Source organism: Meles meles, chromosome 12 (assembly GCF_922984935.1).
Source record: "Meles meles chromosome 12, mMelMel3.1 paternal haplotype, whole genome shotgun sequence".
Classification (NCBI taxonomy): domain Eukaryota; kingdom Metazoa; phylum Chordata; class Mammalia; order Carnivora; family Mustelidae; genus Meles; species Meles meles.
Window position 1 is genome coordinate 72,199,939 of NC_060077.1, and position 26,947 is coordinate 72,226,885.

General features: G+C 51.0%; 1 protein-coding gene across 2 annotated transcripts in view; it reads left to right on the plus strand.

The window, feature by feature from the left end:
• MAPK4 (mitogen-activated protein kinase 4) overlaps nt 1–26,947 on the plus strand; it is a 146,095-nt gene that overhangs the window by 70,717 nt on the left and 48,431 nt on the right. Inside the window, exons 2-3 of one of the 2 annotated variants that reach the window (XM_046025983.1) lie at nt 11,243–11,396; nt 24,749–26,178. In XM_046025983.1, coding sequence (XP_045881939.1) covers nt 25,633–26,178 — 546 coding nt within the window. In that variant the 5' untranslated portion in view covers nt 11,243–11,396; nt 24,749–25,632. The remainder of the gene's footprint in view (nt 1–11,242; nt 11,397–24,748; nt 26,179–26,947) is intronic. The other variant, XM_046025982.1, reaches the window with a different exon arrangement.

A 26,947-nucleotide genomic window follows, 5' to 3' on the forward strand; every position in this document is an offset into this window, starting at 1 on the left:
CCAGAGTCCCCACTCTTCACGAGCTAGAGGAGAAGACTGAGACTGGGCTTTGGAGTCCAACAGGTCTAGTCTGAGGACGAGAGGTCTAGTCTTTCTTTCCAGTTGTCTCTAGCCAGGCTACTTCCATACACCTGTTTCCCCATATGTAAAATAAGAGTAATACCTGCATCAGGATGTATCCATTTGCTTGGGCTGCCATAACAAAATGCTTTCTCACCGTTCTTGAGGCTGCAAGGTCAAAGTCAAGATGTCAGCAGGGTCCGTTTCTCCTGAAGCCTTTCCCTGGCCTTCAGACCACCACTTGCTACGTGCTCATGCGATTTTTCCTTTGTGCTCGTGCCCATCTGTGTCCTAACCTCTTGTTTTATAAGGACACAGATCATACTGGGTTGGGACCCAATCACCATTTATTTATTTATTTTTAAAGAGTTTATTTATTTATTTGACAGACAGAGATCATAAGTAGGCAGAGAGACAGGCAGAGAGAGAGGAGGAAGCAGTCCCCCTGCTGAGCAGAGAGCCCGATGTGGGGCTCGATCCCAGGACCCTGGGATCATGACCTGAGCCGAAGGCAGAGTCTTTAACCCACTGAGCCACCCAGGGGCCCCTTAATCGCCATTGAAAGACCCTGTCTCCAAATACAGTCACATTCTGAGGTACTGCAGGATTAGGACTTGAACATATGAATGGGGAGGAGGGAGACAGACTTCAGCCCATCACAAGAGAGGTTTGTGTGTCCTCAAGGACGTCGTGTTGTGTAAACTGCCTGACCTTGTGTAGGTACTCCATTAATTCAGGGTCCTTCCCCTCCCTGACACTTTTGACTTCATATCTACCCCTTTCTTCCTGGGTGATGATGAGATGTGATGCTGTTGGCAACCGGCGAGGAAGCACCGGGTGGAATCTGTCTGTTTGGCAGCTATTTCTAGAGTGGAAAAAAAAAGTCTCTCCCTCCTTTTAGATAGTTTGTGGCATGGTTTATAGTCCTTGAGTGAACACTGGAGGCCTTGAAATCTTAGAAAAATATTATGACAAATCACAGTCCTTCAAACTTGCGTGACAGATTTTTATATGAGACTGTTAGCTTCCCTTTCACATGTGACTTTATCCTTCAGCCCCAAGGGAGCAGCATCCCGTTCCCCTTGCAGTGGGACAGCTGACAGCACTTTCCATAGTGCTCCGACCACGGGAGCCCTGCTGCTGTCCCCCAAAGCTTCCCGTGCTTCCTTCTGGCCTCCTGTTCCTTCCCAGGAGCCCACCTTTCCAAAGTCACAGAAGGTGAGAGGTGAGCTACCCGAGAGGAGCCGGGAGCGTGGAAACATTACATAATTCCCGCTGAGTTCCTGACAGTGCCCTGGCATGGTGAAGTGGGCAAGAGAAGAAATGTAGGAGCCTTTTTGGAGAGATGTGAAGTCCTGGAAAGAAGAACCGAGGATCCGCAGCACAATATATGGTCAGAGCCGCTGCTGCCAGTGGAGTGGCTGTTAGGTGCCAGGCGTGAAGCAAAGCTCCTGGGGTGCACGATCTCCAACCTTGGTGCCACTTGGAGAGAAGGCTTCAAGAGCCCACTTCTTAGGATGAGGGGCTGAGACTCCGAGATGCTAAACAAGTCTCTTGTAACCCGCAGAGCCAGCAGCCAAAGCCAGGACTGCTTATGTGCAGACCTCTGTGGAGGAGGAAACCCACCGGGGCTGCCTTGGCATGCTCTGGCGGTGTCATGGGGGTGGGAATGAGTGGGGGAGGATGAGAGGGCCCTGGTGCCCAGACCTGAAGTGACCTTGCCCCTTCAGATATCTGGGGATGGAGGAAGACACCACTCAGCTTTGGCCTGTGGGCAGAAGTAGCTCTGAAGAGACAAAAGTTATTTCCTAAGGGCTGGTGCCAAGCTTGACACCTGGAAATGGGCGTGAACCTGGAAAGCAGACGTTTCTTACATGGGAGCCGAATCAGCTAAAGGCTGAGATAGGAATTTGTCCTCTGCTTTTTCTGTGTGGAGTTTGTACCCCGAAAGGACTCAATTCCAGAGTTGTCGGTTTGAGTGGGCTCCGAGAGTTTGGTGTTCTATTAAGGGAGGTCGGAGGGAAATGGGGAGAACAATGTCATCTTAATGTCAAAGCACTGTTCCTTTATAAATTTTTTCTGGGTGTAAAATTATGGTCATAGAAAACAGAAAATTATAAATGGGAAAAAAAATGTCTCTGATTTACCACTTGCAGATAATCATCAAAATGTAAAGACTACCTTTCCAATATCTTTTCTGTGCAATTTTAAGATAAAAAGGGGATCGTACCTTGCATCATTAAGTAACTTTTGATCACTTACTGCTACATCATGCATATTTTCCAGTATCTTTAAATGTCTTTCTCCCCCTTTGGGTGATGAACTATAATTTAATTAGTCCTTCCCATTGGGGCATCAGGAGGGTTGAGTATACCTGGTAGGATATCCCATTAGGAACCTCCCGACCGCAGAATGGGGTGTCTAGTCTGGGAAATCTATGCTATTTATATACAGCTCGCTCTGTTAATAATATTGCCTCTAGTAATAATTATCTCTATTTCGTATCGATATTCGGTATCTCCGGTATCAGCTAACGGTGGTCAGAACAGATTCACTGTCTGGCACTTAGAGCTACCTTGCATTCTTCTGTGCGCCTAATAGAAGCAGCCCACATGTGTCACAGACCTTTTGTTCTGGAAATGAGTAGTAGAGGGAGAGGATTCATCTTGGGAATGGTGGTACTGTAGCCCAACGTTCTTTATATTCATCCATGTTCGTACGTGATCTTTACACAGGCGCCCGTGTCCGAGCACAAAGGCAGGTGCCCCGGAGCACCACGCTGGGAGTGTCAACGTGCCTGTATCAGTGAGATGTTGTGAAGGAAATTGACAGTCAGAGATACACTGCAAAGGGAGCTTTCCCCCCCGTGGAGTCCACATCAGCAGTGTGGCCGTTCAGGGGCTGTTCTCTGGCACTTGGGGTGTCACAGTAACTTGAGTTTAAACCCCAGTCTCAATTAATTCTGGTTCTCAGGACATTCTTGTTGCTTACAGAAAAATCATATGAATGACCTTGCCGTAGGAACCGGAATTGTGCCTGCTTTCAGCCCTTCCATTGGCCTAAACACATACACACACTCTCTCTCTCTCTCTCTCTCCCCATCACCAGTGTGTTAGTGGCTGAGCATTGAGAAGAGGAGAAGGGACTATGTCCAGACTGATGGAGCAAACTTCTATGAATATGTCTTCAAAAAAAAAAAAGGGGGGGGGGGGAAAGGAAAAGAAAAAGGCGAATGTCCTGGAGCAAACGAACATTACTTGTAAATCCACAAATCAGTATTGTTGCTATTTAATTTTGCTGGTGCCCCAAATTATTATTTGTCAATTTCAGGAGCAGGATACAAGCTGCCACCTGAAAAACAGTGTTGGTTGAGTGGGAAGTCCAGTCAGGCTGCATTCGTGCCTTTTCACTAGTCCGGAATTCACAGAGGACCCTGGAGGAGGCATCTTGCATTAAAAAAATCCCCTTAGGGCGCCTGGGTGGCTCATTGGTTTAGGCCGCTGCCTTCGGCTCAGGTCATGATCTCGGGGTCCTGGGATCGAGTCCCGCATCGGACTCTCTGCTCGGCAGGGAGCCTGCTTCCCTCTCACTCTCTCTGCCTGCCTCTCTGCCTACTTGTATCTCTCTCTGTCAAATAAATAAATAAACTCTTAAAAAAAAAAATCCCCTTAAAGCATTCCCTCTCTGAAACATGGAACATAAAAAGTGGTGGGGACATACTATCAGAGAAATTGGTTGTAATCTCACTCTGTTATGACATTCCTGTGTGGAATTTGGGTGAGTCTCCCCACCTTTTTTTGGACCTTGATTTCCTCATCTGTAAAAAGAAGTTTACACAGATTTGTAGTTTTTAACTTATGTTTGAAACGTGCTTTGCCATTCCGTAGACATTTGATTTGAACTTATTTTAAAGTATATTTTTAATTTCTTTTAAGAATTATAAGCAAAAAAAAAAAAAACCCACGCTCAAATGGGTTGTTTCTCAAATTTTAACATATTGAAACTCTCAATGTGTTAATCTTATTTTTAGCTCATCTCAAAGTTCTTTCTGACATCTTTAACTTAAAAATAACATGAGATTGTCAATGTGAACTATTAAAAAAAAAAAAAAAGCTGTTACACATTTGCCCTAACTTGTCTCTGTGACTCTGAATTTTCTCAATAATATACAATTAAAATTTAGAAATAAACTGGATAGGGGCACCTGGGTGACTCAGTCAGTTAAGCATCTGCCTTCGGCTCAGGTCACGATCCCAGAGTCCTGGGATTGAGTCCCTCATCGGGCTCCTGCTCATCGGGAAGCCTGCTTCTCCCTCTCCCACTCACCCTCTTTGTGTTCCCTCTCTCACTGTGTCTCTCTCTGTCAAATAAATAAATAAAATCTTAAAGAAAAAAAGGAAATAAACAGGATAGTATTACATAATAATCAAGTTCAGTGTTCTCATTGATGGTCTTTATAATTAAATGGTTAGAATTTTACTAAAAATGGAGTAAATTAAATAGCATAGTCCAGTGTCTGTCTGTCTTCTTAAGTGTTCAGTAATTACTAGCGGTTCTCCATTGTGTGTATTTGTTTTCCTGTAAGATTCGTTTTTAACGTATTCTGCAACACTACCTCAGAGACCGCTTCAGACTTGATATTCTATATAAATAGCACTTTTACATGAAAAGCAAAATATATTTGTGACCCTTCAGACATAATAGTATATACTATTATACCATAAATGGCCATTAATGACTTTAGTAAAAGGCAGAGAATTAAAGTAATAAAATAAGTAAATGGTAACCATTATAGAAGAAATGTAGGCCGTATCCTAATTAATGAATTTGCTAATTACTCTTCCCGCTGTTTCGCTGCTGTTTGGCTGTCCGCTGAAGCACATTATTGTGTATCTGGGAAGAAGACTGGAAAGACTAGCTTACACACCAGAAGAATTCCACCCCAGGGGACTAAGAATGACTTCAGACTTGCTTTAGAAAAACTTTGCTGGTATATGCATTTCACCTTCCTTTATTTTACAAAAACTACCCAACACATTTAGTGAAAAAACTTCAAGATAAACTGTGTAAACTCAAATAGTCATGATTATCAAGAAGTTGTTTTCAGGAGCAGCTTCACCCTGTGATGAAAATACAGCGAAGCATTGTGTGGAATTCCCATTTAAGGCTGGTATCCTTGGAAAGAACAAATGCCCCTCATTTGATTACCTTTTATTCTTTTCCAGGAGTCACATGATGCTGGGTGTGTGCTCTAACACGGCATAGAACATAATAGGTTCAACACACAGTGCTTAAAACTCCGGTGGCCTCTCTGGACCAATACTCTGCCAGGGGTGGTTGGTAATCAGCCTTCCCTTTGCCTTTGGAAAGGGGATGTCGGCTCATTCCTTTTTTGGTGCTGAATAATATTCCATTGTGTGGATGTACCACAGTTTGTTCATCCATTTACTTACTGAAGGCCATCTTGGTTCCCGCCAAATTTTGGCAGCTGCTGTAAACATCCATGCACAAGTTTTTGTGTGGCTGTTAAGTTTCCACTCCTTTGGGTAAATGCCAGGAAACAAGATTGCTGGATCATAGGATAGGAATATGTTTAGTTTTGTAAGAAACTACCGAAGCGTCTTCCCAAGCGGCTATGCCATGATGCATCGCCACAAGCCATGTTATGAGTGGTCCTGTTGCTCCATGTCCTTGCCAGCATTCGATGTCAGTATTCCAGATTTTGGCCATTCTAATAAGTGTATAATGATTGTTTTAATTTGTGTTCCCCTAATGACCTACGATGTAGAACATCTTTACATCCACTTCTTTGCCATCTGTATCTCTTCTTTGGTGAGGTGTCTGTTAAAGTCTTTGGCCCATTTTTAAATCAGGTCATTTATCAATATCTCTTCTGCAAATACTCTCTCCCAGTCTGTTGGTTATCTTATTCTCATGAGGCTTCAGGACTTTAAATGGGTTCTAATGTGCATCTGAGTTTGAGAATCAGTGGGTTAAAATGTCAAGAGCACGTAAAGAAGGGGAGGATGATGAAGGGGTGTGTGGCGAGGGAAAAGCCCAGTCACTGGCAAGGGGCACAGATGCGCCAAAGCTGGTTCCCAGGCTGCTGTCACAGAGGTACCTTCTTTCTTTTCCAATGGCAAGACTTGAGACTGGGTCCTTCCCAGCATCTCTGGAGCATTCTTGGGCCTGGGAACCATGGGGCTGCAAATAAGCAGATGAGTCCTTGGTCTTTCTACTTTTAATTAGTGCAAGCCATGGTTTTTTGTTAATTTGTTTGTTTTTTTTAAAGAAAGTTCAAAAGAGGCTTATAATGAAAAGCTGTCATCTTCTATGACATTCCTGACCCCAAACTTTCAAACATTTCTCTTTTTAGTTGTCAATGTTGGTGAGTTATGTATCTCTAAATAAAATACTTCACCCACTTTTTGGGTGGTTTATTGTTGTCTTTGTGGCTCATTTTGCGCACCTAGGTGGCTCAGTGGGTTGGGCCTCTGCCTTTCGCTCAGGTCATGGTCTCAGGGTCCTGGGATGGAGCCCCACATCGGGCTGTCTGCTTGGCAGGGAGCCTGCTTCCTCCTCTCTCTCTGCCTGCTTCTCTGCCTACTTGTGATCTCTCTCTCTCTCTATCAAATAAATAAGTAAAATTCTTTAAAAATAAAAAAAGAAAAACAAAAAGAGAAAGGAGTAATGAAGTAGGGCAGGCAAATCTGCTTGCCTGCCCATTAAACAATCTGATATTATGTTACACATTTATTTTGTTGATGAACCCTTAATGTCTTCCTCATTAGAAAGAAGCATCGTGGTCAGCATCTTTATTGGATTTTGATAGTAATCATCATTTTTAAAGAGCTCATATTTATTATCCTTTAACTTCAAGATTATATTCATTACCTATCATTTCTCTTTCCATTGCTTTCAGCAGGATCTCTCAACATAGCATAAGAATATTCTCTTTCTTCTCCTTCCTTCCTTCTCCCTTTCCATCTGCCCAACAGCGTTTCCCCTCAATCTTTTCTATGTCCACGTTGAGGACATCTGTCGTGTTGTGGCATGTTTACTTGTAGATTGATTCTGAAAGTTGAGAACTAGAAAATAGCATTTACATTATGAATTTGTGAAAACAAACAAACCAAAACCAAACCAAACCAAAAACATGTCCTCACAAACTCATCCCGTCCTTTATTCTCCATTGCACCTCTGCAGGGTCCCCTCTGAACTGAGGGGCTTAGATTTGGGGGCCAAAGCACATAGGGTTAAAGAAGAGGATGGGAAGGGGAGGGAGGCAGGATCTGCCTGCTTTTCCACAGGCTCCCATTTCATATGCAAACTTTCAGTCGGTTCCACAGTTTGGGTCCCTTCCACCTGGCTTGTTGACTACAACCTGAGGCTTCTCCTCCTTACTTGCCCCTCCCTGCTCCTGCCCCCTCCACCCCCACCCCCACCCAACTGTGTGTTCTGGGCTGAGACTTCCAAATTCCCAACCTTTCAGAAATGTCTTCCGGTTGCTCACTTGGTATTCCCTTCATTGGTATGGGTTCATGTTGATTCGAAGACCCCCTTACTGTCATGTTAATGCCCTCTGAGTGGGAGGGGAGGTGTATGCCTGCTTGGTCCACATCTCAGTTGCCTCCCTCGGTCTCTGCAGCTGCCTCCAGCAGGACCTGAGTGCCAGAAGCTTTGGGATTTCTGCACTGGACAGGAGACCTCGCTCAGATAACTTTGCACTGGGGTGGAGGGAAGACCAGAGTAGGATAGCGGTAAAGCTACGTGCGCATTTGGTTGCCTTGGTAACCCTCTCACTGTAAATCCCACCTGGGGAGGTTGAGGGAGAAGAGGAGAGTTGCTGTCAGCTGGTGTGGTGGGGGACTGAGGAGGTGGGAGAAGGGAAGGTAATCACCAGCTTGGAACCGCTCCGCAGCTAGGATCAGTCAGCTAGACGGCTGGGAACAAAGTCACGCTTGTCATTGGTATCCAGAGGGCCCCAAACTTGTTCAGTCATGCAAGCAAAAGACTCGGAAGTTGTTTGAGCAGGGAGAACAGACAGCAGTGGTTTGGGGGGCAGGGTCCTCTCCCCCAGTGCTCGGAAGGGCCCCTTGACCATCTCTTCTCGTTTCTCTCGGCCTCCCAGGAAATGACCTCCATGATGTCGTTTTTGAGGTGCCAGGAACTCTTCCCCCAAATAGCCAGGGTGATTCCCAACCTTCCCCAACCAGGGCCCAAGTTTATATTCCATGGTCAGAGACAAGGCTTAAAACACAGATCTCCTGGGAGAGGGAACCCGGCTGGCCTCAAGCCCTTATCTAGGCACTAATGGGGAAGAGTATGAGTGTCTGAAAGGTCGAGGGGACACTGCAGAGAAAGAAAAGGAACAAGTAGTCGTGATTGCTGTCCCTGGTCCCGAAAGGAAGCAGAAGGAGGACCAAGGCAATCCTTTGTCAAGGGGCACAGGACCAGCTAATGGCAACTGACTGGTGTCACTTGGCACACCAGCCCCGTAGTCTGATTGCTGGGACAGCTCCAGCAGGGGTGGTGGGTGCTCCCAGGGGCAGCACTGCCTACTGGGCGGAGCGTGTGGCGTCTGGGGGTGCGCTGCTGGCATGCGAAGCCCAGCTCTGCCACTTCCAGCGGGGTGCGCCGGCTTCCTCCACTGCGAGTCTGTCCTTGGCTTGTAAGATGCGCCACACTCCTGCATTCCTAGGAGTGTCACTGTGAAGTTAAATGACATAAGGCACATTATCACCTGTTGTTATTGTGTAGCTGTAGGGAAGGGCTAACAGCTGTGATGATTTCAGCAGTCCCTCCTGGGCGGTTTTTTACCTTCCACACTACCTTCAGGGCTGTTGGTTTTAATTCTCTCAAACACCCTGTGGGGTAAATACGGGAGGCAGAATATTCCGGTTAACAGAGGAGGAGACTGAGGCTCAAGGTCACATCATATGTAAGTGGCAGAGGTCAGACGCAAACCCAGTGTTCCTTTCGTCAGCCAGAGTTTCCCGGCTCCACAGCGTCTTACCGGCTCCTTCTCCCCGAGATCTCCTTCTTCCGACCAAGGGCACGGAGTTCCCAGAAGCCTCCCTCAGTGGGAGACCCTGCCTCATCCCAGGAGTTTCCAGCAAATCTCACGAGGCTCTTCATAAAATATTGAGAGGGCTGCAAGGATCGTTTACCCTTGGTTGTTTGCTGATGGCGAGAGTGCCTTGCTCTGCTCTGCACCTGTGTCCTCTGCCCCAGGGAGCACACCTGGAGCTGGCTGGCCAGAGGGCGGGGTCTCCCTGGGAGCATGGACCGGAGCAGGGTGGGCCGCCTCAACCAGGCCCGGGCCCCGCCCAGCTTGGAGCCATGGAGCAGAGACAAGGTGGAACCTGGGGCCGCGGGTTTGTGCGTGGAATGTCAGAGCACCTGCAGGGGACCTCCCTCCTGGGCAGAGCTGCTTCCTCATCGCACAGTCAGCCTCCCCGTCCACCCCCGCCTCATCTCCCCCCATGCCTCCTGGGGGGCCAGCAGATCCCTCCTCCCCGACCCCAACCGTCTCTTTCCCTCCAGCATCACACCTCTCAAGGCTCTTCACGGCTCTGACGCCACCCGAAATTCTCAGCATCTCCCCACTCCACCTCCTGGGGAGCTGCACCTTTCAACGTAAACATCACTTCCCCAACATAATTGTCTCCTCGTCCCCCTAGCTCCTGGCGTCGTGCACTTTCCCATCATTTCTCACTGTTCTCAATCGCGCACAGGCATGATTTGTGCCATTATTTGTGCCCCCTCTGCGCCTCCGCCCCTGGACTGTGAGTTGCAGCGGGGTCCCCCTCGTGGTCACCCCCGCCTGGTACATAGCAAGGCTCAGTAAATATTACATGAAAGTATTAAATATTAAATAACACTGCATGCAGATGCTTTGGACAGTGGGAAGTTGCTTTGCAAATGAGTTTTCATCTTGGTTTTATTGCTATCCGTGGGGCGACCAAACAGTAGAAGAGCTGTCAACAGCAGCTGAGGCTTCCGGTAGAATCCGGCAAAACAGTTTATAAGGAGATGTCTCAGCTGCACCGTCTTTTCGCTGTGGCTGTTCTTAAGGAAGGGAAGTAGGCAAGTGAGCCTGAGAAGGTAGCCCGTAGCCAGTTCCAGTAAACAACCCATATTTAGCATCCTGAGTTTGTCAGCGATGATCTGAAAGCTGGGAAGAGAAGCAAAAAACAGGAACGCCGGAGGGAACGGTGTGCAGTCCCTCTCGGGGTTTATGTTTGCTGCAGCTAGGCTGTTCCCACCGTGTCAATGATGCCCAGTCTTGGGTGAGGCCCAGGGGAATGTGCAGTCACCGGGATTCTACCGCAAAATCCCTTCTCTGATCCCATTTTAACTCAGCTGCGCTGGACTCTGTCCCACACTCCTAGGAGATCTACTTGCTGTCTCTGCACCTCTGCTCAGCTGCCGCTGGCCTCGCCATCTCTGCACCCTTGCCACAGTCCTGGGTGCTGCCCCACCGTAGTCTGGCAGCCCAGCCTGGCGTACAGAGCTTGCATCATTCCACGTAAACACCTGCTCGGGTCCCGGGGAGCTAGCCGTGTTTCCACCAGCAGGTCACACTCTCCAGGGACATGTGCCTTTATGGACCTCTTCTGCCAAGCTCCTCTTACATTCTCCTCTGTCAAGTCCCTAGCCCCGTTCCCATCCATCGTCTCCTTGCTGGTTCATCAACTGTTTCCTTAGCACCTACTGTAGGCCAGGACCCGTACAGGGTGAGGAGTATCTGGGGGACCCAGGCACAGGGCTCTTGCCCCCGGGATTCCCAGTCCAGTGGGAAGGAAGACTCCCAGACAGTAGAACCCCACGAGAGGGCTGCTGGAGGCAGATGCTTTGTGCTCCGTGAGCTCCGAGAAGAAGTTCACTCCGAGGGGGCGGGGTGACATTTGGGCACATGTAGGGTTGTTCTGGGAACACAATGATGATAGCGTGTCATCAGCAGATGGGCCGCGTGTGCCTGGGATGGGGTGACTCAGGGATGATCGCCCCAGGCTGCAGTGTGGGGTGCGGTTTATGGAAGGCAGTTGGACAGAAGTGGGAAGACAGTTGGGGGTCTGATGTAAGGCTGCGTGAGGTGCTTAGGTTTAGTCTCTGGGCATTGAAGAGCTGTTAAAAAGTATTTGGCACCAGGAGACTAAAGAGATCAAATGTATTTTAGCCTTGGAAGTGGCTGGAGAGACAAAGAGCACATCCAGGCCGAGAGAGCATCCTGAACACAGCCACAGGGGGTGAAGGGTCACCGAGGTTCTCCCAGCCACCTTCTCCAGCAGCCCAGGAGAGATGAGAGCAGATCTGCAGTCCTCGGAGCCCGGGTGAGCCTTGCGTCGAAGCTGGCGCTCAGTCCCGTTCTGGGGTTGGGTTGGAGATGAGTCAAAGAGCTCACTATCGAAGTCAGTGTTTTTTCTGCTTTTTGGTTGGTTTCAAGGAAATAGACTTGCCTTATAAAACTGAACAGACGGCAGGGTGTGGGGGGCTAGGCGAGACCCCCCACCTCCATTCTGGATGTCCAGAACAGGCTCAATTCTGCTGAAACCCGCGTTGTCTTTCTCTTCAGGCCTTCTAAGGCCAGGCCTCTTGAAGACCACTGTCTGCCTACATTTGGGATTCTAATTTGCAATTTAGGTGGTTGAAACAGATTCAGAACTAAAGCCAATTTACAACGCTGCTTGGAAAAAGAAAATAATTCTGTCATTGGTAAAATAAAGCATTGCTTTAAAATCAACCTTCTTCCCATCCAGAAGTTTCTCCCTGGAAGGTAGGGGTTCTGTCCCCTCCCACTGCCGGGGTGAGCAAGTCGCCTCACTGTGCTTACTCCAAGCGAGAGGGACCAGTGCTGAAAGGGCCTCTCCTCCAGCCCACCTTGTCCGGATTCGGCCCCCTCTTCTTACTACCCAACCTTTACCTTCCCCCTCATGTTCTGGAGGGCAGCTCTGCCTACGATGTAGCTGAAGTCAGCTGCCTTCCCTCTCCGTTGAGACCCAATTTGCCCTGGCCCCTTGACATTGGGGTGAAGGTAGTACCTATCAACTGGCCTTCCTCCTAGCAGGTGCCGTGGAGGTTGGGTCTGCATATGAGCCTGCTGGTGGCTGAGACCTTTTCCAGGCCAGGAGACCCGTTGACTTGTTCCCAGCTCATGAGAGCTCTGGGTCACAACAAGAAGACAGAGCCTGGTTTGTGCTATTTCTTTTTAAAACCCAATAAATCCGGAAGTTCGTTTATCTGCAGTATGCAGGGGAAGGGCAGCAAAGGAACGTGCGAGTGCGTCACCGTCCAGCTCATTGCTGACCTCACACTCCTGCTGCGTTGGCTGCAGTGCGGGCCCTGGTCGGGTTTCCGGCCAACTGCACCGTGCAGGTAAAATCCAGTTTGCGGCTCAGGACTCCCTGTACCTGGGAGAGCTGTGGAGTTCTTGGCCGCTGACCAGCATGACATTTGTCCAGCTAACGCGTGGTGTTGTGTTGGTCATGCTGCCGCTGTTGTCAAGGTTCCTGCATTTTCCATGCTGAGGACTTTATTGATGTGTGTGTCTAAGGCTCCCAGGTGGTGAGGTTGGTCCGCGTGTACCAAGGGCTCACAGCAGCCGAGCAATGGAGAAGGAAGGCAGGCGGCTGCCTCTGGGAGTGGACATGGGGTCCCTCTTTCTTCCCTTGACTCCACTCCTTTCTCTCTCATTCCTCCTCCCTGACCTCCTTCTCTTTCTCTCTCCCTAGTTCCTCCTTTTCAAACCTGGTCCCCCAACTCAGACCCACACCTTGCCTTGAAGCATCAGGGTTCCGAGTGCTCGGTTTCTCACGGATGCGAATGAGCATAAGGCCGTCCCCTTCCCTGTGAATGTTCACTGCCTTGGTTATATGGGAAGGGACAGAGGCACCTCTGGCTCCTGGCCTTGGGGGCCCAGCTGTCCTCAGACTAAAATCAACCTGGAACTCTCCTCATGACCACACATGGGCTCGTGGCTCCAGAGGCGAGGCACCGTGCTAGGCACCAGCCCAGCATGTCCTCAGTGGGGACACGGACCAATGGACAATCCCCTCCTCCTTCTATCCTGCAGGGTGGCCTGGCTCCCAGCTCTGCTCTCAGGGAAGGGGGAGGATTGCAGCTTGGAGAGCTGACAGCGGCTGCCACACGGTCCATATGTGACTTTTGTTTCCCTGATACACACTAATTATACTTAATTGGAGGAGGAAGAGCTGCTCCTTCCCAGCTTGCCGTTCTTCATTGTGCGGAGCTCTTTGTCAGCTGGGTCGGGATCCCCTTCCGCATTCTTGGGAAGAAGGATCTTGGCTGGAAGATCCTTCACAAGGTCATTCTGAGGCCCAAGACATGCCTGGAAGGACCTCTTCCCCAAATCTGCTGCTGGAGCACTCTGCAGGCCTCCCTGACTAACCACCGAAGAGTCCTTTCCCCTTTCTGGGCCTCAGTTTTCTTACGTGGCAGGGGAGGGAGTCTTGGTTCCTGCTGCGGTCAGTGTGGACTGAGTGGGCGCGGAGCCTCACCTTGAGGTGAGGACGGCCACCTTTATCCAGATGACATGAAACGCAGCTAAGAATGCACATGCCAGCTGGTGGGAAGCCTGGTGTCACCATCAGGGATTCCGTTCTTTTGCCTTGTTTAGGAGCCCTGGGAGGGATGCGTTCCTGGGTCCACCTGGGAGGGGTGCGTTCCTGGGTCCACCGCCCACCTCCCAGCTTCCTCCTCCTCTCCTGCCTCTGTTGCTTTCTTTTCTGTTCTTCCTCCTCTCCCCAGCAGGCAGGAGGAGCCTCTGTCCCCTTCTCCAGGGAGCTGAAGGCTGATCACTGCCATCCTCCCCTTTCCATGTCCAGTGGGGTTGGATGGCCTTCCGTGGGATCCTGGCCATTAAGACCCGAGAGGCTTATCTGTGTGTAGTATCTCGTATAGGCTTGCAGGGGATTCATTCTTCCTCAGAGACCAGCGACTCTCGCTGGGGTCCCTCCTAAAGCAGGCAGCCAACAGCACATGCTGCTTCTCCAGGAGGGCCTGTTCCTGTGATGGGATCTCTGTGGCAGGTGGCTCTGACTCGGAGGGTCTAATCACCTTCGAGGGAAGGCGGACATCCCCAGGAGAGCAGAAGAGAGGACACTGGACCCTTGGCGGCAGAGGTCAGGAAGTTAGAACAGAGCGGATGCTGTTGCCGTAATGAACTTGGTGAGGCACTTTTTGAGTGTCTCAGTCAGTTCGGGCTCTTCTACCACAGACTGGGTGGCTTATAAATAACAGAAATTTATTTCTCATGGTTATGGAGGCTAGAAGTCCGGGATCAGGCTGCTAGCGTGGTTGGGTTCTGATAAGGACCGCGGATGTCTCACCGTGTCCTCCTAGGATGGAAGGGACAAGAGAGCTCTCTGGGGTTCCTTTCAGAAGGGCCCTGACACCATTCGTGAAGGCTCCATCCTTATGATGTCATCACCCCCCGAAGAGCCCGCCTCATGACACCATCCCACTGGGGATTAGGATTTCCACACCTGGATTGGTAGGGGTGGAGGGGTGGCGGGAGGGTCTGTTCAGTCCACGTCTGATTCATTGTAGATCCATTGCTAGACACCCCATTCAGGGCTGGATGTCGCAGTGCATGCTGGGTCATAAGAGAAGATAGGAATAATTTAGCCTAAAGTTCCCTGCCACCTGCCTCTGCCAAAAACCAAAACACCCAGACTTAAAACACGTGTGTAGTCGCTGGTGGGCCGGTGTCTCTCCCCACGTGGAGGCCGCTCCCTGTTGGGAGCATGTGAAGGGAATGAGAAAGGGTCACATCTCAAACCCCCTGGAAGCCAACTAGTGTCCCTGCGGAAGTTAGGAAGTTACAACTTCCCTCCAGTATATGGTTTCTACTTTTTAAAGTGTGTTTGGCTCACTGGACTCTGTTTGTCCTTATCCCTGTGAGGAAGTGGTGCAGTGGGGTTGTTCCCACTTCCCAGACTTGACACTCCTCCTGGATTGCTCACAGGCAGCCGCAGGACTCGAACTCGGGTCCCGTGACTTTTCTCCTCAGCTGTGACAGCCCCGTGTGGTCCGGGGATTGTTGTGGTCCCCTGAGCTATCAAAATACATCTTCTGCCGCTTGTGAACAGGGAGCTGCAGTCGCCAGGAGAGGGAACTTTTTTCTGCTCTATGAATGATTTCTCTGTCCCCGTGAGCACAAGCCCTGGAAATGATTAGCCTCCGTGGGACTAATAGGAGGCAGCGTGTGCGCACGTTCGCTGGGTAGCGGGCCAGGGGACTGGGTGAGAAGTTAAGAACTCTGTCAGATTTAAAGGGACTGAATGCAGGATTCGAATCGGACAAGACGTGAAATCCTCCCGTCTGGTTGGCGTCTCTCAGGGGGAGGGAGGCGTGAGTATTACAAATCTGCATTTATAAATGATGTGGAGCAAGGGAGGTCTCGGGGCGCCTTTGTGCTGCCCAAATGTTACGATTCGTCACTGAGTCAGTTAGGAGTGGGGCACTGGGGCTGTGGCGATGCGGAGGATGGAGTCCCTGCCCTCACCAAGCTTCCAGGCAGGCACGGAAGACAAGCAATGAAAGCAGAAACAGAATGGGAGAAGAGTGACATGAGGACAGAACCAGGGGATGCAGCCTGACAGGTAGGCTGGTCTGGGGAGGGAAAGGAGCATCAGGGAAGGCTTTCTGGATGAAGGGACATTTAGACTTAGACCTACAGGATGAGTCAGAATCAGCCAGGGGAAGAGAGGGACCATTGGTGGCGTGAGGCCAGAGAGAGCCGCGTGAACTGTGGATGCCCACGGGCTCTGCTCCGACAGCCAGCTCCAGGCGGTTGGCAGAGGCTCTCAGGGGTGCTGGTGTCCCTGGCCCATCAGGAAAGAGAAGGTGATCACTGATTGCCAACAGCTGCCAGAGGCTCAAGATGGGTTGATAGTGATACCTGTTTGCCATTTCTGGTCTAAAAGCAGCACAACTTAATCCCGTAGCTACAAACCAGGGATCTTCCCCACGCTGCCATGGGCCCCCCTGCGGGCAGGGAGTAAGGAATCCCACGCATGGGTCCAGAAGTTAGGTAGGAAAGGTGAGGTCTGAACAGGGAGTTCCTTAGGGACCAGCAGCTTTCTGCTTTCCCGCGATGGCTTATTAAATCTTGCCTCACAGCGAGTGATCTCCAAAGTCGGGGAAGGCACCGTTCGCCTATGGGCTCCGTGCAGCGGCTGCTGAAGCAAATGCGGAAGAAATTAAACATGCAGACACCGCTGTTGAGACGCTTACCCCTGGCTGGGATGTCTGCCCTTTAGAGCAGGGCAGGCCCCAAATAGGGGCCTCACCTTATTTAGCCACTGAAATCATAACTGCCCTGATTTAGATTTTGAAAGAAGTCTTCAGCTATCCCAGATTACTTTCCTTGAAAAAAAAGAAAGAACAACTAAGAAGTTTCCCCTTGCATCGACAAAGGTCAAGTGAAGGAGTTGTCTAAAACCAGAAGGATTCATTGGTGGCACAGACACGTGTAATCCATCGTAAAGTCAGACTCCCAGCCTCCGCAGCCAGCGCCACCCCCCTGGGGACCAGCACCCACACTTCACATGTGGAGACTCACCCTGTCCCCCTCCCCAGCTTTGCACTGATGTGGGCTTGGCGCTCCAGTGAGGCTGCGGGAATTCTCTCCGTGCTGTGCCTCTGGGAGGCCTGCGAAGTCTTTGTTCTCCCTGGCTGCTTATGTAATTTCCAAGAGAAAAGGCAGAGCAGAGACTGAACGGCGGCACGCTCCTGCACCGTTGCACTTGGGGGAGGAGGGGACAACCCCAAGGTCTGACGTTCCCTCTGCTAACTTTTCTCTTCCTGCCCTCAGTAGCTCTCCTCTTGCTCCCTCTCAGAGAGAGGAAGACAAAACAGGTTCCCCTCCTGTTTCTTACTCCGCATCCCCCCTGCCCCCGCCCCGTGTATTCTCGAGGAAACTGTATAAGGGAAGCAGGCCAGGGTGGGTGGCATCACCGCCTCCAGGAACATTCAGACCTTTGCACACCCCAGCAGGGCGGGGGGTGGGGGGTGGAGAATGCTCACAGGGGGCCTGCTCCCCTGCCTGAGATGTATTTATAGGGATGTGTTTGGCTTGGCTGGGGGCTGTCCTGCCGGCTGGTGTGCAGAGGGACGTCCCAGGCCCTCGGTCGGCAGTGGTGCTGGTCACGCGAGAGGCACAGGATAGGAAATGTGGCCTGAGTTGGCATCGCTGGCCAACATTTGCGGCAGACCTGGGCTTCCACAGCGAGGAGAGGCCTCCTCTCCTCCCAGCAAGGCAGCAGCTCACTTCGCATAAACTCCCCCAGCTGCCTCACCTCCCGGCTGGAGGGCGGCTGGAGGGCTGGGACTTCATTTCAAAGCCTGGAAGGCCAGGAAGAGCTGTTTCTCCCAAGTGCTGGAGCATCACTGCTGTTGCCGTGGGGGTAAGACCCATCTGTGCTTAGAATCGGAGATAACACAGTGCTAACTGCCTCAGGCCCGGCCCTTCCTTCCTTGGCGAGGAAGTGCCTTCCAGTCACTATGCTCTCTTGGGGTCCCTGTGGCATCCTGCTTGAACCCCCACCTTCACCTCCTGCTCTCCCAGAGGGATTCCAAAAGCTTTCTGATCTGGGCTTCAGGGACCCATTTTCGATTTCTCTTCCCATTCGGGTTGTATTTGGTCATAACCAAACTCTTCCTGCTAACATGTAGGCTTTCCTGCGTCATTTTTCCTGCGTCAAAGCATGTAGGCTTTCCTGGCATCAATTTCTTGAGTCCCTATTGTATGTGGGACCCAGGACGAGACACTAGGGCTCTATCAGTGAAACGAGAGAGGTGACGTGTCCCGTCCCACCCCCCCGCCCAACCCCAGGCTCTGTCAGGCTCTGGAATATGACGAAATCCAAGCCAGGTAAGACCCAGGACCCCTGGCCCAAGAATTCTCAAAGTCAGAGGCCAGCGTCGCATCTTCTCTGTCTTGGAAGCGTCAAGAGCTGCAGATCTCCAAGTCCCTTCTGAGGCATCAGTGGTTTGTCGCTGTAGAACAACATCTGAAAATTCAGCCACTTGAGCAGCATTTATTGTCACATGGTTTCTGTGGTCAGGACACTGGGCACAGCTTAGTGGGTGCCTGTGACATAAAATCTCTTGTGAGAATTCATCAGGCTGTGGCCAGGGCTTTTTGTCTTCTCACAGCTCGCCTCAGGGAAGGTCTGCTTCTAAGATTGCCCCTGTGGTGGCCAGGGGGCGTCAGAAGGCCTCCTTGCAAGAACTCATGGGGAGGGCGCCTGGGTGGCTCAGTCGGTTAGGCGTCTGCCTTTGGCTCAGGTCACAATCCTAGGGTCCTGGGATGGAGTCCCACTTTGGGCTCTCTGCTCTGTAGGGAGTCTGCTTCTCCCTCTGCCTCTCCTTCTACTCATTCTCTTGATCTCTCTCTCACATAAGTAAATAAAATCTTACATAAAAGGAAAAAGAACTCACCGTGGATGACCCCCTAGGGCTGCCTCCCCTGGCTTCCCTGAGAGTGATCACCCAAGAGGGAAGCCATGGCCTCTTTATAACTTCATCGGAGAACGGACATCTCATTACTTCTGCCTTACTGTTTCTTAGAAGACGGTCAGGCAGTCCAGCGCACTCTTACGAGGAGGGGATTACACAGGGCCTGAAGCCAGGAGGCGGGGGTCGTTGGGAGCCGTCTCAGAACCTGCCGTCCACACCCTCCGCACCCCGCTCGGACTGGTCTGTCCTCTGTCTGCCGCCTCCTAACTCCCACACGTGCTGAGGGCTCTTCGTTGTTTCTGTAATTGTCACTGCGCTGGTTCCTCTTTCTCAGTAGGACCACAAGCTCCTAGAAGTCCGGAGCCCTGCGCTCTGCACCTGTTCCTCTCACGCCCCCATCAACCGTGTACCTGGCAAGTTACTATCAGATCACGTCCCCTTCAAATAAAAGGGGGCAAAGGCGGTGAAAATGTCTTGGACAGAAATAGAGCTTGGCAGCCTCCTGGGGCGAGAAAGCTGGAGGTGGGCACTTCCAGGTTTGGCTGGACCACTCAGCAGTGTCCGCACCCCCCCACCCCCATCTGCCAGCTCTCCTGTGCTGGCCCTTGCCCCAGGCTTGTCCCTGTGTGGTTTCAAAGTGTTGCAGTAGCACCAACAGCACTTTCTCTCCCGCAGCCATCCAGGGACAGAGTGGTTTCTTCCTGGGAAGGAATCCTTTTCCTGAGCCAAGCCAATGGCTGCCAAGGAGGGACTGGGTTACCACGCCTTTGACTCAAGGCCCTCAACAGGGCTGGTGTGGGATATCCCCTTGCCTTACAGGGTTTGGGAAGTGGGTGAGGCTGTCACAGGAACCAGAAATGCTATAGACATTAATAAGTAGAGACCAGGGTTCCTGAACTGTTGACAACAGGGCGCCCTACAGCTGCATAAAACAAGTAACTCTTCTCCAGTTCTAGAAACGGCTGCCTTAGACCAGTGGTTCTCCGCTGGGAGCGATGGGGTGCCTTCTCCACCAGCGATCGGTCTCAGTGTTTAAAGACGTTTTGGTTGTCACACCTCGGGGGTGCTCTGGTATGTAGGGGCGCTGCCAAAATCCTAGAGTGCCTTGGTCAGCTCCCCAGCTGAGAATGACCAGGTTCACGGTGTCAGTCATGTCGAGACTGAGAAACCCTGGGTCGGAACCATCGTGGGTTATCCCTGGTCGGGCTCTGGTGCTTGATGGCTCACCCAGACCTGTTTCTGTTCACCCGGAGGAAGTGGGAATGGTTCCTGGTTGGTGGACCATGTCAGCACCAGGACCTTGTGAGGTCAGGCAGCTGGGAGAACACTCAGCTCCGTTCATGCCTGGGATGGCCGGTCTCTGCCGCCCGGGCTCTGCCGTACCTGAGGCTTACATGAGAGAAGAGGTCAAGAACTGGTTGGAAGGGAGTGTGATGGTTGTTTAAGCTTGCAGTTTTTTGTTTTGGTTTTGGTTTTTTTCTTAACTCTTAATCTCATTTTAATGTTCTGTTTCTCAGTTTCTAGTTCCATAAAGTATGCTAGGAGCCATGGTCTCCACACCAGGGCTGCTTTCCTTTGGGAAGTACCACAGGTACCCTGTCCACTGATTTGCCCTTCCTTGGGCCTGGGAAGTCACAGGGGCCCTAGGTGGTTCATGGTGAGGGTCACTCACTTGGGCTCAGATCACGTGTTAACAGTGCTGAGAGGTCATCTCTGGAGACGTTGACTGCTAGTGGGGTGACTTTGGACAATTCATTTCCCTCTGGGGGCTTTGTGGGAGCACGACACAAACTGAAATCCTCAGGCACAGCTCCTGGCCCATGGTGACCTCTCAGTCTGGGTGGCTACCCCGTCTTCATCACCTCACCTTCTCCGCCTCTCCAGAAAGCCTCTGGTAAAGGCTAGTGCTAAGTAGGAGTGAGGCGGTCAATAGTACCTGAGAATCACAGAGGCAGAGGGTAGCCTGTGGGTCCTGAGGCCAGGAAACCTGAGCTCAACTCGGCCCAGGGTAGCTCCCTGGGAGGGCAGGCAAGCCTGGGGTTGGGCCACCGTGAGAGGCAGCTAGAGGACTGAGGCCAGAAGGGAGGAGACCATGCACGGGGAGCGGGAAATGTCTGAGTCATAGCACACTTCAGTGCCACCTCGGGAACGGGCTAGAGAATGTTCCTACACCGTCTAGAACAGGGGCAACAAACTGCAGCCTCCTCACCAAATTCAGTCTCCCACCTCTTTTTGTAAATAAACATTTTTTAAATGCAGCCATGCCCTTAGTTTGGGTATTATCTGTGTCTGCTTTTGTGCTGGAAAGCAAGGCTGGAGTAGCTGCAACATGCAAGGTCTGTCCTGCAAAGCCTTAGGTGTTTATCCTCTTGCCCTTTACAGAAAAAAAATTTGCTGATCTCTAGTCTAGAGGACTTCGTTCACATGGGCTATAGTGATTAGGGTCATGAACCTTAGAGTCAGACAGACTTGACTCTAATGTGAATGGTGCCACCTAGAATTTTTGCAGTGCGCAGCCTGTTCAACTGTAAACATCAGCCTCGCCTGAAAAGGATTTTCTGCAAGTTTTTGGGTGCTCAGAAAAGAAAAGCTCTGTCTGTGAAATATCAGCACCTCCTCAGGGGCCATCCATCGTTCCTGCTGAAAGTCGATGGCAGCACGAGGCTTGGGAGGATCTGAACAGGCAGAATGGAGTCTAAATTTAGACTTTCCAAAGCCGCTTTGTAAACCAGATCCCCAGGAAACCCAGCAAAGGACAGTTGGCACACACCATCTCATCTCTGGTTTTCCTCCACATGTTAGAAGGCTGGATGCGTGAGAGGATAATTAATTGGTCTCAGATAAGGTATTGCAGGAGAGTCCAGGAGAAATCAGTGGAGAGGTGAAGCGCCGTTGCTAGCTCCATCCAGTCCTGGGGATAGATATTTCTACTCCTGCATTTTATGACGACATTCACCATGAATCACCGGAGGCCGGGCTGCCCTTGCAGGAGTTACACGTGTTCTTCTTGCTCCTTGTCATTCGAGCACAGCTGCGCCCATGACCTTTCCTTCCTTCAAGGTGAATGCCAACTCCCTGGTTGGAAGTCACACCTGATTCAGAGCAGCTCTGAGCCACCAAATTCAAACGGAGAATGGCTGTGCTTTGCCCTAAGAAGTTGCCAGAATCCCTCCTCTGCCCAGGTGGGCACATCTCCAGATGCTGGGTCTGCCCCTCTCCAGGACCCTGGGCCCACGCCCCCTGGTGTGTCACGCAAACAATGAACCACTAATCCAAGACCTCTTAGGGACTCAGTGTTTTGTAATCAGCCCACCTGTGGAGAAAGGCAGAAGGTTTACCCGGGAAATTATAGAGGAATTCTAGAAACTGAGAAAATAAAGAGGACTGAGAAGGGATGAGTAACAGTAAACTCACACAGGAACAGAGAAATGGTCAGTCAAGGGCTCCCTGCTTAGTGCTGGAATTCTGGAGCAGAAGGTGCTCCCAAGAGGATGGCGGTGTATCTGGGTGGTTGGGGCTTGTCGTGAGAAGAACCTTCTGGAGCAAGTTGTATTGATGCCGCAGACACAGGGAGGGGAGGCTGACCATGCAGGAAATGTGGGCATGACCACTTTGTAGACATAACGGACGGATGTTCTCAGACACCCCCAAGCTGCAGTCATTGTCCAAGGGCAGCTTTGTGCTGGAACCCGAGGAGCTTGAAGTCTAGCTGGGAGATGGTCATGGATTGAAAGGTACCTAGCAGCCCAGATTCGTATATGGTAAATGTCATAGACAGCATACGCACAAACACTGCAGGAGTGGATAACAGGGAGAATGTCACCGGGAACACTCCAGGAATGGGAACTCTGGAGTGGAAGTGAGATGCCATCTGGATTCTGAGTGATGGGTAGTATTTCAGCAAGTGGGGAGGAAGCAGGAGGACATTTCGGGAACCAGTAAGGTGCAAACAAAGAAGGAAGGCAGGAATTGAAAGAGTGTACTTAGAGGCCCATGAGAAGGGCCCAGTGGCTGGAATCAAGTCTTCCCAAGGGGACACTGTCCTTGCCCACTGGAGTTGATAGCTCATCAGGGAGACCACTGGCACACACGCACACACACGTGTGCACACATGTGTCCACGCTCGCCCAGGGGAGGTGGCCCCTGCCCCATGTGAGAGGAAGAGGAAAGAGTTTTAAAAATAAATAAAGCACCTCTTAATTATTCACAGATTATCTGCATTGCAGCTGATCTGGAACAAATCCTGCTCTCATTTGCTGGTGATGTCATCTCCTCCCTGCTTAGGTGCTCAGTCCTGTCTGTTTACAACCCAGTGGGAGCTGGCAAGGGAAGAAGGCTTAAGCATCTCTTCTCATAAAGCAAAATATATAATTGCCTGTTTGCTGTGCCCTTGGGAACTGGACCAGGCATATGGATAGAGAGGGAGAGCAGCTCCAGTTTCATTTCTGTTACCAAATGCACGGTGAGAGAGGAGAACAGAATGGGGGACTGGGGTGACTCTTTGGTTCCCTTGAATTAGGTATCCAGGTGGACATCACTGCATGGGCCGCAGAATGTGGCACAGAGGGTAGTCCAGCACTGTCCCTAACTGGCAAGGAATCCTCAGAGTGAATAGTAGTCATTTCTCGATTCATCAAATGTTTATTGACCCTGTTTATGCTAAAAGCACTGAGCTGGTCTCCTCTGAACCCCAGTGCTCTCAAAGTCCCAAAGTGAGAACTTGGACCAGAATCATGGTCTTGCAGCGAACATCCTGGCATTTGAGGGTTGGTGTCAGTTACTCACTGACAGAACTGCTTGGCAGGATGGTTAGCCAATCTGGCCCTGCCTCTCCAAGGCCAGTAGTGACTCCTAGTCAAATTAACCAGACAGGGCAGCACCATCCCCAGTTAAGGACTACTAGACTTGTTTGCTATGATTGCTTCCCAGTCTGAAATTTCTGTAAGACCAAGGTTATTTTGCTGCTGGCACCAATAAAAACATGCAGAGTAGAATCACTGAAGATCTTGACAAAACATTAGAATAGTAGGTCCGTCTTACACAAGTGCAAGGGAATTTTTAACAAAGTCGTCAATAGCTAACATCTGCTGAGCATTTACTATGTTCCAGACCCTTGGCAAATCTCTGTCATAAGTCTTCAGAGGAGCTCTGATTATTTACTATTTCAGATCATCTGTGTCTCCTGATTTGCCCCCCCCTTAATTTCAGACATTGAGCTAACTGTTGTTTTGCCTCACTTATCATTTGCAAAATTGTGCAAAATTCAGATACGAAAGCATCCCTACAGAGGACCCAACAGGGTGAAGAGAACTAAGAAATAGCTCTGCTATTTTCACTCCTTTGTGCAGTGTACAGTATTTGTTCTCTGAGTGTCCATGGACTTAATAAACTTATAAAACCTGCCACTCCCTTAAAAGCTATGACATTGCCTTTACTCCAGAGGTCTGATTTTACATTGTTTTGCAGTTTTTTTCCTCCCCCTTAGGCCCTGTGCCTGTAATTTGAGTCAGTAGCCACCAGGAGGCAGTCAGGATAGGATTTGAGCCATTGCTTTGCAGAGCTACATCAGTCCTGGGGTCTTGCTAAGTCTGTGCCCTTCTTTGCTGGGCAGAGAGTCCCTTTTATAAGGTGGTAATAAAGTTCTCTTATTTGTGTGTGTGCTTAAGCTGCCTCTTTGGAAAGCAAGAGATACACATGTAATTAAACATCAGCACCTGGCAAATTCTCTCAAAATATCCAGAGACATTTGCAAAAGAGAGAAGCAAAGCGGTCCAAGCAGAAGCACAAAATTATCGCTCCTTTATTTTCTGTCTGCAGCACGTTACTTTTTACTCTCAACCTTCCCAGCTAGTACTGAGGTATGTGTTTAGAGAGCATCACAAGTTAATTTCTCAGAAGTCAGAGCAGATCATTCCCACCCACAATTTGGGTGTGTGAACCTCTGGGGAGCAGGCATTTACATCAAAGGCACACCATTTGACTATCTTATCAAATCAATCCATCTTCTCTCCCTTCCAGGGGAGCGCTGTGCACAGCAGGAGGGGCGGCTGGGCAGCGCAGAGCCTGGAATCCCCTGAGCAAGCAGTGTTTCAGCTGGCTGGACAGATCAAATAACACTTGGGCTGGTTAACAAAGGACACGCAAGTGGGAAGGTGTTAGAGGCTAGAGTGTGGAAATTTACCCAACGTTATTTCTTTGACAGGAAAGGAGACATGGTCTGAAAGATGCCGCGTTCCTGCAGCCTGTCCGAGTCCAGCAGCACGGTCTTGTGCAAGGTGGCGTGGAGGAAGGGGTGACCGAGGACGCAGCCCTGTCCGAGGCCTCTGGAGGATCCTGGCGTGGCAGTTGAGTGCCCGTCGGCTTGGGGACTTCTGGTGTAATTTGGTGTAGAGCTCGAGAAAGGTGGTTGGGTTTCTCTGGCTTTCTTCACCAGTGCCCACCAGACTGGTTTGGGTCACAGCATCTAAGGGGAGCTGCTAGAAAGGGGAGCCGGCAGAAGTAGAAGGAAGCCCCTGGAGTCCTCCAGAATCCATTCATCCTTCTTGGGACGCAGAGAAGAGCTACCAGGCTGCTGGACGCTGTGATAAAACCGAGCTTTGGGCCATCAGAAGTGCAGGAGCTCAGCCCAGCCACAGCTCTGCATTTCAGCTGGAAGGAACATCTTTTAACACAAGATTCAAAGAGGAGAGTTTCTGGATCTTTTACCTTGAGGCTCATTATGGTAAAAAACATCACATTCACATAGATCATAAAACTGGTTTTTCTCTCCAAGATGCTACATTTGAAAAAAGCATGAGCCATTCTAAATTTCAAGGAGAGTTCAGGGTGCCAAGGAGTTGGTGGACAGCCCTCCTGACGCGGGTAAAGAAAACAGTCTGAGCCTTCGCCTTCCGCAGCTCAGCGAGCATGGACAGATGCCACTCCTATCTCCAGAGGGCTGGTGGCGGTGACATCACCACGAGAAAAAGCAACCCTCAGCTCTGGGACTCGACAGAATGAGGTGTGCCGCGGAAGCTGCTCCCCGGGGCTTGGCCAACGCTGACCGCCCCTCCATCGCCCGGGCGGACCCTGACCACTGAGCCGACAATGGCTGAGAAGGGGGACTGCATCGCCAGTGTCTATGGGTATGACCTTGGTGGGCGCTTTGTTGACTTCCAGCCCCTGGGCTTTGGCGTCAACGGGCTGGTGCTGTCGGCCGTGGACAGCAGGGCCTGCCGGAAGGTGGCCGTCAAGAAGATCGTCCTGAGCGACGCCCGCAGCATGAAGCACGCCCTCCGGGAGATCAAGATCATCCGCCGCCTGGACCACGACAACATCGTGAAGGTGTACGAGGTGCTGGGGCCTAAGGGCACCGACCTGCAGGGTGAGCTGTTCAAGTTCAGCGTGGCTTACATCGTCCAGGAGCACATGGAGACGGACCTGGCGCGCCTGCTGGAGCAGGGCACGCTGACGGAGGAGCACGCGAAGCTGTTCATGTACCAGCTGCTCCGAGGGCTCAAGTACATCCACTCGGCCAACGTGCTGCACAGGGACCTGAAGCCCGCCAACATCTTCATCAGCACGGAGGACCTCGTGCTCAAGATCGGGGACTTCGGGTTGGCGAGGATCGTTGACCAGCATTATTCACACAAGGTATGGCTGGCTGGAGTGGCTGGTGGGGTCGTTCCCGGAACCCTCCAGATGCTCACGGTCACTCAGGAGGGTATTCCCAGCTCCACTGAAGCCGGGGGGCTGGGGTCCATACCTGGGGGAGGCTGGAGGGTGCCAGAAAGACCACTGGCCTCACAAGCAGCAGTTGGCCGGGCAGGGGGTGGGAGCAGTGACCTGGCTCTTAGGCTTGGCTCCACACTGTGGCCACGACCCAGAATTCCTAGCTGCGCAAGAGGGGGTTGGAGAAGGTGATCTTGAAGATGCCTTCGGGCTCTCAACCCTATGGCTTTAAGACTGTGGTTGGTGAATTTGCCTCTAGCATCCTCTTATCTCTGCCATCTGCCTAATACCCCCTCTCCCTGCTCTCTGCTCAGGGCTCCCCATAAGGCTCCCCAGCACACCAGCCTTATGCTCTGGTTCAGCTTGCCTCCTCCCGCTACTCTGTGTCCCATTCTCTCTGTCCACGGACAGGGGGCATGAACAGTGAATCTGGTAAACTCATCCTCAGCGTACAGTGTCTAGCTAATGGCTCAGCTCTCCCAGGTCCCACGGAGCTCTGGCCTCTCGCTGTCATACTAACACTGTAGGTGCCTGGACAGGCCTGAGACCCCCCCTGTGTCTCTTCCAGCTGCAGAGATCAGAGCTGACCCAGCCACACTGATGGACATGTGGACACTCATTGTTAAGCACCCCGACCTCCTCTTAACTAAGCCACTGCTCCCTTCAGGAACTGGGAATCCTTGGAAGTTCT